General features: G+C 39.1%; 1 protein-coding gene across 1 annotated transcript in view; it reads right to left on the bottom strand.

Moving 5' to 3' along the window:
• Window positions 1-1,357, bottom strand: part of spred3 (sprouty related EVH1 domain containing 3) — a gene marked incomplete at both ends in the record, with an annotated part of 8,881 nt that extends 7,524 nt beyond the window's left edge. The window contains one exon of the mRNA XM_080024725.1: window positions 1,332-1,357. Within this exon, the coding sequence (XP_079880851.1) occupies window positions 1,332-1,357 (26 nt within the window). The remainder of the gene's footprint in view (window positions 1-1,331) is intronic.
• Window positions 1,358-11,459: the final 10,102 nt, after the last annotated feature.

Below are 11,459 nucleotides of genomic sequence, written 5' to 3'. Positions count from 1 at the left end.
AAAAATGTGAAGCATACGTATTTAGTGTCTTGTACTCACTTACTCCCCTAACTACAGCAATGTGTAACTTTACTGTAGTTTTCAAATGGCTGTACAAGTAGTGTATAGTGCTGTCTTGAGCATTTTCAGGTAGTCACCGAGGTCTGACCTTTTTTTTGCATTGGAAAACACTGAGAGAATAAACTGTCATAATGAAAACATGACAAAGCCATTTGACTATCTTGTTCATAAACGATGGTGTCAAGACTTCTCATTTTGATGACACTGGCAGTTTCATTGACATGAATACTTGCTTTTGAGGAATAGACTATCCATTTTGAGCAAGTGACGTACTTTTGCAGGTTATCCACTAGGTTTTGCAGTTTGCACTAATTGTTTTGAGAAATGCACTAACTGCTGTGCAAATGTTAATAGTGATGTGAGAAAAGCACCAAAGCGACTGAGAAAAACTGTAACTTACTGATGCGCACAGTCATTCATTCACTTGGAAAAGGATAGATAGATAGATAGATAGATAGATAGATAGATAGATAGATAGATAGATAGATAGATAGATAGATAGATAGATAGATAGATAGATAGATAGATAGATAGATAGATAGATAGATAGATAGATAGATAGATAGATAGATAGATAGATAGATAGATAGATAGATAGATAGATAGATAGATAGATAGATAGATAGATAGATACAACAAAACTTAGTTCAGCAGAATTCCATGTAGCAGCATCCTAATGGTCCAAAAATAATACATATCTTAAAATGAATCAGTGTCATAAAATAAATAGTTGCCTTAAAATAGGCATAATAGTAATCGTATACTCATATATAAAATAGTCTAGCTAGAATAATTCAGTTATAGAGCTTATAGATCAACTTCCATACAATAGAATAGTGCAGTTACAAATGTCAGTGTGGTGATTGCATGAGATGGCGAGGCAACTGCTTTCTGCTCTGTTGAACTAACATTGCATGATGAAAAGAAGAACAGAACAGACTGGCTTTACAACATGACAGCTCAAACGCATAGCCTATCAAAGCATACAGGAATAATGTTAAGGTAATACAAACAAATAAGGAAAAATAACGAGACATCTGGATTATTATATCTGTATCAAGGAGCATGTAAGCATTTGGATGTTCAGCATGCTACTGACTGTATAGGATATGAACTGAGAATAAAGGAAGTATGGAGCGAATGGATGGATAGAAATAGACAGAAAGCCAGCGTTTAGAGGGAGAGAGAAATGGCCAAATGGGAGGAGGAGGAGGGAGGGAGGGAGGGAGGAAGAATGAGTGTTTCCCAGATAGATGTATCAATGAACGCACCCATTCGCCATCAGAGGCCCCGGCATTCTTGCAAAAAAAAAAATACAAGCTCTGCCCTCGCCCATGCATCGGCTGAATAATTCAGCACCGCAGTTCGCCATGTGAATGTAGCCTTAACAACGATTTTTTCCCCCTCTTCTAAATCACACTTTCGCCAAATTTTAATTGTTGCAATTATTTTTCCAGACGCTCCTTTTTCTCCATTCCGCCCCTGCTGCACGCACTCATTAACACACCCCGAAATTAAGTTATATTTTTTTATGAATGGGACAGAGACATAGAGCGAGACATTGGATTCGCAGCATCGCACTGACTGACTGTGGCGTTATAGAGCCTCTATAGATAATATTTCGCCGGGATATTTTATCAGGGCCTAAAATACAATGCTATCGCGTGTGGAAAAAGGAATGGAGTGGGTGAGAGAGAGGATGGAGAGAGGAAGCGAGAGATGGATGGGGGAGGGGGCCGATTAGAACAGGGAATGGAAGAGAGGAGGGGTGAGGATGAGCGAGAGAAAAAAAATCACATTTCATTCATAAAGTTTGGCTTTAAAAAATCATAATGAAACCCCGAGACACGTTGATAAAAATCACAACGCATTCATCCCTCCCTCGTTCTACTGTGTAGCCATTTCTTGAATGACGCGACGCTCGCTCCAAACTCGCCATATTTCGCTTTTTTTTTTCTCTCCCCCCATACATTTTACACATTGACTGATTTCGTGACTGTTTCTTTTTTTTTCTTTTTTTTTACCAATCGCCAGCCACGCATTTAGTTCTGAATTGTTGCATAGCGTCTGTTGTTTGTTTGATATGCATTCTTTATTATTATTATTTAATTGAGTGCCAGCCAGTCGTCTTAAAAGCACAGGTCCACATGTAAGGTGGCTTAACATTTATCACACACTGGCATTGGATATATATCGGAAACGGGGTGTATGCTGTTGATTCAAGAAGACTACGTAATGGTGTTTTTATTCCCGGCAGCCTGCTAAATTGTAGAGAGCCACCGAGTTGATAATAGACAGTGCATGATGCTGGACTACTGGTGTTCTAACATTGATGGCGGTGGCGTAACTCTCTACCCGTTTTTGGCGAATAGCTGAATATAGGCTATTGTGCAATGTTAAAAATGAAAATGTAAGGACTTACTCGCCCTCCATGGCTCGGTGTTGCCCGCCGCTTGCAGCAGCCCACCCCAGGGTCTCCTCTCCTCCTCTCTCTCTCTTTGTATCCTCCTTTCAGGAAACACTCTCACACTCACATTCTCACTCTATCTCCTCTCATTTTCCTAATCTTTCTCTCTCTTCCTCTCTCCCTCTTGCCCTCGCGCTCTCTCTCTCTCTCCACCTTGATGTCGTCTCGGTGTATCAGGATAGGCTTGAGGTTGCAGCAGCCATTTTCCGCTGGCAGCATCCTCCCTCTCTCCCTCCCTCCCTCTCCTCTCTCTCTCTCTCTCTCTCTCTCAATGACTCCCTCGCTTAGCCTATTCCCTCTCTCACTCTACCTGCCCTGTGCCAACACATCCGCACTTTTAATCATTGACAGCCTGGTGGCCTTAGGTGGGCTATATCCTATGGTTTGTGTCATCATTACAGTACAACCATGTGATTTTAGATGTTTGAAGTTGAGCACTAAGTTGCTGGTATAGCCTAGCTAGCCTATGCAGTGACGTGAGTGAATGAAAAGATGGGTAAATTTATCAATGACCTCCAGTTGATCCCCTGATCACCACGGAGCAAACTAGTTTTCTATGAATCAAACATTACATAAAGGTCCAATAAAAGCATGTCCTTCTTTGCGTATTTGAAAGTATTTGAATTACACACTCACAAGCATGGCTGTTTGTTGTAATCCCTACATGCTTACTATTTCATTCTTAACTTTATAGACTAAATTATGAAGTTGCCCATCATTAAACCTGTCCAATTGTCCTGGTATCCTATAGGGTTGGTGCTGGCAGCGAAAAAGGTTTCAGCACCATGGACAGCGGAAGACTACGTTAAAAAAAACGCTACCATTAATTAGTTATCATTATTTATTAGTTAATCGGTTTGTTTGAATAGCCTAATAGTTCGTTCTTGGGAATACGTTACTTTGTGGTTACTTAACTTTCAAAAATCCGTAGGCTAGGCTATATAATAAACCTGATAAGATATTTCATTGCAGGAAAAAACACAATAGTGATAGGCTACTGTTTCTCTTTTTTTTCTTCTTCTTCAAAACAGTGCTCCATGACTCGACAGTCAACATTAAACTAGTAGCTTATCTCTACATTTAGAGCAGGAATTGCACTGATTTTCCAGCAGGCAAGACCTGGATAGTTGGCACAGCCTGACAGCCAATGAAATTGCAGCACTATCCCCTGCTGACTTACGGGCCAAATCACTCAAAGTTTCCAGGTTCAAATCCCAGTTCAGACAAAAGATAAAGTTTAGAACTTCAGAATAAATAACTAAAATTCATTCTATTGACATAAAACACTAAAACTACACTGGACATTTAAATGCAGAATTATCAATGCTATCAACCAATAATATTAAAAACCTTTGATTCTATGTGTAACATGTTTAAAATGCAACTATTTTTCAAACCCAATATATTTAATGATCAATATACATTATTTACTTGACACAGACATAAATGGATCAAATGAGTTGTTTATTAAAACATCTTCACAACAATGACAGCTGGATTTCAACAAACAAAGAGTCACACAACAATGCTATAAATCAACTATCAAATCCTTTCACACATTATATGAAATACTCGCTGATACATTATTAAGGGGCTATAAAATAAAGAATCCACATCAGGTTGAAATAAAGGAGAATAATTACATTAAAAAAAGACTATTTTCAAATATAAGGTCTTCTGTGTAAAGATTTAGCTTGTCCCAATACATGATGTCAGATGCAGCATGCCAAAAAATACCCAGATGTCCTACTACAACCTGTAGTAATTTTCAGTGTGCAAACCAGCAGCTTTATGGAGATTCTGACCCACAATCAATCTACACAGCGGAAGAGACATCACATGGACTGAGCCTCCCAGAGAAAACAAACAGCAATGAGACGGATATACAAGCAACAGTCAAGTCCAAGGCACTATGTTACGACAACATTTAGAAGTATAAGTACTTCCCAATAGCAGCATACTGCATACCAACTATGTACTCTTTATGGTCAGCTGCAGTATGTAGAATAGAAAAAAGAAAGTGCACAGGATTTGGAACGCAGGACATCTTCATGAGGTTGCACACAGGGATGGAGCCATCCAGAGAGCCAGGTATTCTCTACTGTTGTGAGCAGCACGGTCTGACATCACAGCCACAGGAAGGAAGTGGAGGAGGGGGACAGCCGGCGGACCTAGTCGGACAAGAATCAAGACCCAGCAAACGTTTAAGATTTTGTATGTGACTTCATATCATGTCTTTGGCAACCAAATCAGTAACATGTAAATACTTACTTTGAGCTCTCTTTGCTTATGGTGACAGCGGAGAAAAAACATCAGTTGACACTTTACACAGTTTATTCTCAAGCTAACATGCTTATAAGGAAGTTTTCTATGTGCTGTGACTGTGAAGTGGTCTCTGTTTAGAACCTACATCACACCGTTATATACTGCTCAGTTGTGGTCTAACTGTAAAGAAAGAGTATGCAGAGGTTCAAGGTAGCATACAATGATGCAATGAGGTTACTTGCTGCCCATAGTGCCAGTCAATAGTTTGTGCCAACCACCTGTGAGGCACTCTTCAGACAACTGATGTTTAGTTGTATGTGTCGCCTGGACAACAACATAATTGAAGCCCTAGTCAGCCATCTGAACAGCTGCTATAGATACACTTCTAGGTTAAGACGGCATTGGTGTTTATCCTAAAGGCCAATATGCAATTTTTATGTATTTATGTATTTCCTTTTGTATAATATGTATACTGTATGATGTGTTATATGGTCATGTATCTGCAATAAAGCGTTATCATTATAAAGACACTGACAGTACATCAAACATTTTAAAATGTGAATACAGGTTAATATCACACACCTGGAGCTGTGATGACCGTCTGTGTGTTAGCTTTATCACATGTTACAGGCATTATTATGTATTTTAAATACAAATAAGAAGGTCCCCAGCACTTTTACTGTCTGCATAGTATCACTATATTTGCCTAGATCGTAATTACAGGTCTGCCTTTCTTTCTCCCAAATGACTTCAGTAACAACTACTGTAGGCCAATGTGTAGGCTACATTGTCTTAACTTTTTGGGCATCTCAGATATCAGAGCACTATTGTAGTTTTTTTAAACTTGTGTTGAGATTGTAATCTTTAATTTGGAGTTAATTTACAGCATTTATTTACCTCTCAACATTGCCTAAACATATTATAAAAACTTATATGGTGTAGTAAAATAGAGCATGGTAGGTAGGCCTGTCATGTAGGCTACATAACATGAAACAGTATGAAACCCCTTCACAGACTTGTTTGCTATATAAGCTAAAAATGAATGATATAGCCATTCAAAATGGGGAGAAAGTGAAGACCTGCGTTCTAAGCTTCGTTCACCGTCTGATAACGTTATAAAATGGAGAATGGAAGCAGTTAACACAAACTAAAATGTAAACAGGACGACTGTACACGGTACATATGAAGTATAGTTGCATTCATTCACCGTCTAGTCTCTGCTATCTTCAGCTATTTTTGACAGTTTGTGTAAGAAACACCCAGCGTTTTTAACTTTTACCGGCATATTTAAACATCTATTAACCTCAGTAAATGTCACGGAGGGTAATCACAGTGTTAAGACAGACTTTCAGTGGCTAAATGTCGCAGTTTTGTTTACTATTACATCTCCACCGAGCAACTGTTATCTCGTTCACGGAAACGGGACAACGTCTGCCATCGGCGACAGAAAGTATCACTGCACATTCGTACATCGTCCATTGTTTAATTCACCGAAGTGTTACTTTAAAATGTAGATAGCTTACCTTTTATCAGTAAAGTCTGCACACAGCGAAACCCACACGGTAGTAAAAGTGACTGACTGAGAGAGAAGGCGGAAGTGGAGCTCTAAACAACTACCATAGAGAATTAACAGTTTAGAGAGAGGGTGGGTAAAACAGCGCCCCCCCCAAATCCCAGTAGTGGCCGGAAATATATTACATCCGTAGTGGTTTAGCACTACCATAGGGAATGAATGGGAAACGGTTTAGGGAGTTTTAGCTAAAGAATCCACGGGTGCCGCCAGCACGTGCATTGATGGCGGGGGCATTTTATGCGGTGGAAATGGTTAAAAAATCAGTATAAAGCAGTAATGATTGCAGCTTTAGTTCTTTAAATGAGGAATTAGGTTGGAGGGTATTTATTTTTCCGCCATCTGCGACGGGGACACGGCTCGTTGGTCTAGGGGTATGATTCTCGCTTAGGGTGCGAGAGGTCCCGGGTTCAAATCCCGGACGAGCCCATCTTTTCTGACTACCAAAAATCATCTTTAATATACGTCGTTGATGATAGTAACGCGAAAATATAAGCTTTCATGATTTTTTTACTGGGCACAACGATGTTGCCGTGTTTTTTCTTGGCTATGCCGTATTTTAGTTTTTTCAGTGGCTATGTCACAACGCTAGCTACTGCTATTATAGTCCATTCCTGCGCCCGTTAATGCGAATTTAACGTTAAAGAGGCTTACCTAACTTTACACAGTCTGCTCCTGACCTGAAAACAATTTCAAACTGATGTTATAGTAGCTATACCGGGAATCGTCCTGGTCCAAGTGTTGCTCCGTGACTTCCAGTGTGGCACTCTAGACCCTGGCAAGGCGACAAACTCAAAGGGGAATTCCCTCACGTGGATCAACAACACATAGGCTATTACACTTTGCTTTATTCAACCCTGCTTTCATTCACACATGGGTAGCTCTCTATGCCATTAGCATGTAGCCTACAATGCGATGGCCATTTGAGGACTTTAGCCTATAGGCCTATTTCAGCACCAAGGACAGCGTTTTAATGTCAATACAATTTAAAGTTAGAAAATCATGATTTAATGTTAGGCTGTGGTCATTGATCTATGCGCCAAAAGATGTTTCAACATTAAACATGTAATAAGGCTAAATAACTGATTGACAGGTGAGTTGGTAGGTTACCTATATAGGATCACATATTTTCACAATTTTTGGATAACATCCGTTAAAATAGCATTTCCAGTAGCAGTATTGAATGAAGAGCGTGTTATGACGAAACAACGCAGCAGCTTCCTAGACAGAACGGTTGTGTTCTGCATAGAATAGTTATTATGATCTATAGAACAGTTGTGTTCTATATCTATGTTCTTTGCAACATGCGGATGTTTGCATTGTTTTGACGACCGTTGCTGTCGTAACGTCAAAATTCATTTGTAAACTAAATTTGTCCATTAATCTGCAAACTTCCCCGAAGACCGTCTGGCCGAACACATTGGTAAGTTTATCTGGCCGCAATTTCTGCTTGTTTTGTGAGCTGATAATTTTAAGTTAAAGTAGGTTGAGTGTCAATTGTTTAACTAGGGCCTACATTAAGTGTGTTACATCAAATTTGATTTACCTTGTGCAACTTCAAATGTAGGCTGTTACTTCTGCTAAAGCATCTAACCACAGTTCGTTGAAATAAAGTCATAGGGCTTTGAATTAGTTAATAAATAATATAATTATGAAACTAATTTTGAATGACCTGAAATAAAATAATTTCATGCCAAAATTTCACTTTCACTATAGGCTAACTGTATTTTCTTCTTTGATTATTTACCATGTCCTGGTCAAAATACTGTAAAACAGAGTATTGGAATCCAGAAACCTGTAATTTTGGAAATATAGCAACCACTTATTCAACTTGACTAATAACACGTTTCTTAGCAGAGATTAAGTAGTGTGTAGCAAGTAGTAGGCTATTTATTTAGGGGTCTACAAAAACCAATTCAATTAAAAATGTGTTTTCTTTGCATCACCTTTAGATCTCCTATTTCAGAATAAGATGGTGACCGTGTTATACAATTTTATTATTGTTCACAAACCATGAAAACACCAAAACTAACAAAGTTTTAGTCTGTTTTCCAAATGTTCTCTGACTTTCTTACCATGTCTGTGGCTCTCAAGTTATGGCTGCAAGATAGAGTATGTAGGATTGACTCCACATTTAGATTAAAGAGGATTTGTGTGAATTATCATATCACCCAGATAAATGGTGTTTTTCATTAATAGTTTAAGAAAAAATTGTATCAGGCACAGATGACTAAGCTATTTCAGTCTTTGGACACACAAACTAAACGTGTTGGTAGTATCAGTTCATTTATGTGTTTTGGCCCATTTTTATTCATTGATTTGTTGACATTTAGCAAAATATATCATTTTTCCAGACGTATATATATTAAGTCTGCTAATGTCACCACTCATATTTTGCAGGAAAGGATGGGGATTCAACAGTCCAAAAAATGGAAACGAAAGGAAAAGCACTCATTCAACAAGGAAATGAAAAATGGGACGTCGAAAGGAGCAGCTGGTATAAGGCAGACTGGTTTCAGCTTTATTAACACTGTCAACACCAGTCCAGTACTAACCTGCAATGGTATTGTAAACCTTGCTTTTGATGCCCATCAAAACAGAGAAAAACCTAAAACTAAAGAGAAAGAGAAAAGTACTGAAAACCCAATGCAACTCCAACATGCTCCACCTTCAAGACCAGCCTCTGTGGAGATACTTGAAGGACAATTTCAAACTCTGCACCTTCAGGATGAAATTGAAATGTTGTTTCTGGAGCCGTCAAGTCCTTTAATAGAAGCGAGGCCAAAGTTAAAACCTCTACGGTACCGGAGAAAGACTACATCACCAGAACAGCAACCGGAAAACATAGAGGTGACACAAGCCAACTCTCACCATGAGGAACCAAGAGAGCAGAAGCCTGAAGCACAGGGACACACAGAGGCAAATACTGCTTCACCATGTGAGCAATGGAGGTCAGTTCTTTGAATGCATAAATACATTTTAGAAACTTTACATACATTTTTTTAACATGATTTAACAATGACATCAGCCATTTTTGACATGTAAAACTCCAAATAATGTAATAACTCCTGAAAAATCTTGTCACAAAATGTGTCATATGTAGGCTAGTGTGTACAGTCCTATGTTCTGTAAATCTCAATATGACATGTAAAACTATATTAAATATTTTATTGTATTTTAACTGTTTTTAATTCAATTGATTGTACTGTATATTTTTCTGATTGTACGGTGTCCTTGAGAGTCGTGAAATGCGCCTTTAAACCTGCAGTGTGTAGAATTTTGGGTTTTATTTCCTAGCAGATTTTGTAGAAAGTAATTATAATATCCATAAGTACTTTTAATTTAGTGCATAATAGCTGAAAAAAACGTTTTGAATTTTTTTTCTCCCTTAAGGCCTTTGCACACCGGACGCGACGCGAATAAACGCAACGTAAAAGCGAATGTTTTGAAATGTGAATTTTGTCGCGTCCCACTTTAGAAGCGACGTCCCAGAAAAATCGAACTCAGTTCGAAAAAATAAAAAATGCAAATTCGCGATGCGAAATGACGGCGCTGGTGTGGAAGCTTGTATCGACTCTGTATACGTTCGTTAATAAACGGATTAATCGCACGAATAAAACGCGCCTGGTGTGCAAAGGCCTTTAGAAAGGGTCTCATATATGTCCATATTTCTGCATATCTTGGACCAAGGCCTAGTGCCGCCATCTTGAAAGTGTCATAGTTGGAATGTCATCAGGTGCATTGTTTGTTTAAAATTTAGAATTGTTCTTGTCCTTGAAGGCCACTGTAGCTTCTGTTATTATTCGAAAGGGTTGGGGTTGCCCAGGGAGCGTTGCATTCTAGAACTTTGTAGAACTTTCTTGATGATGTCATATTACACACTGCACCTTTAAATGAAATGTATTATTATTATTATTATTATTATTATTATTATTATTATTAATAAAATATGCGCATCTATCTGTTGCCCTACCTAGCTTCGGGTTTAATGAGCAACCAGGACGTCCCACCTCCAAAATACAAGTGGTGCATCGTAAGTGCAGAGAGATGCTCAGAGGCGTCATTAAAAAAAACATTCTCCGCAGAGAAGCGAGGGCCAGAGCGAAGAGAAGCAAGGCCATGGAACGCGAACGACTGTGGGCCAAATCAGAGCGAAGCCGCACCAACACCGCCAAACACAGGCTCAGGGAGAAACTGGCCAAGAAGTTAAAGGCCCGGCCTCAACAAACGGCTAAAGATACAGTCACGGACGGGCAAAGGAATTCACAGAAGCAAGATTGCATTGACAAGGAAGATGAACTTATCAAGAAACTGTGTGTACCATACTATACACCTGAATCAGACCAAGATGAAACTGGTGGCAATGTCGACGTCAAAATACGTCCACAAGAGGGCCCAGTAATGGAAACGGAAGACACTTCACCAGCTGGCCCACAAAACCCGGTACTTGAAGCATACTTTCCTCCAGATCCCGCTGTTAGGCGAAAGGAAAAAAGCCCACCCAAAGAGTTACCTCGAATCAAACCCAAGAAATATACGAGAACCTTCCCTACCAAAGAAGAGATGGATGAAATGAATGGCCAGGTTGAGAAAGTAGAACAGGAGCCAGACGACATCACACCCGCATTATCTCCTGAGTACGATTGGCTTCCAAATAGGCGAGTTACACATTAGACATTACACTATCAAGACGATGTATATACATGTTTTCGAGTAACATATACAATCTTATATGCAGAAAATCAGCACAAAAATTTTTTTTTTTGTTCTTACTTGTAAGTTCCTTTATTCTTTCATATGATATTGGTTAAGGTCAGTAAGTTACATCTTTGTCCATCTCATCCACAGGTACGATGAAAGCCACAAGTTCTCGAGTGAGCCTGCTTGGATCACCACGGCCAGACTGGCAGCTTGCTTAGCCCTCAGACAGACGCAGGGCCGACGAGAGTTCCTCCATTGAGAGAAGATAGTCAAAGTATTTGTCAAGTAAATAACTAACATTTTGAAATGTGTGAAGTTCTTGCAAATGAGGCTACTTACTTCTTCGTATGAATGTTAAAGTTGTGTTAAAAAAAAATGAAAAAGGCACTGTCAGTT

The sequence above is a fragment of the Ammodytes marinus genome (genome assembly GCF_949987685.1).
Source record: "Ammodytes marinus genome assembly, chromosome: 3".
NCBI classification, from domain to species: Eukaryota; Metazoa; Chordata; class Actinopteri; order Uranoscopiformes; family Ammodytidae; genus Ammodytes; species Ammodytes marinus.
The sequence above is the reverse complement of the archived record's forward strand: the minus strand, read 5'-3'. Positions and strand labels throughout refer to the sequence as shown.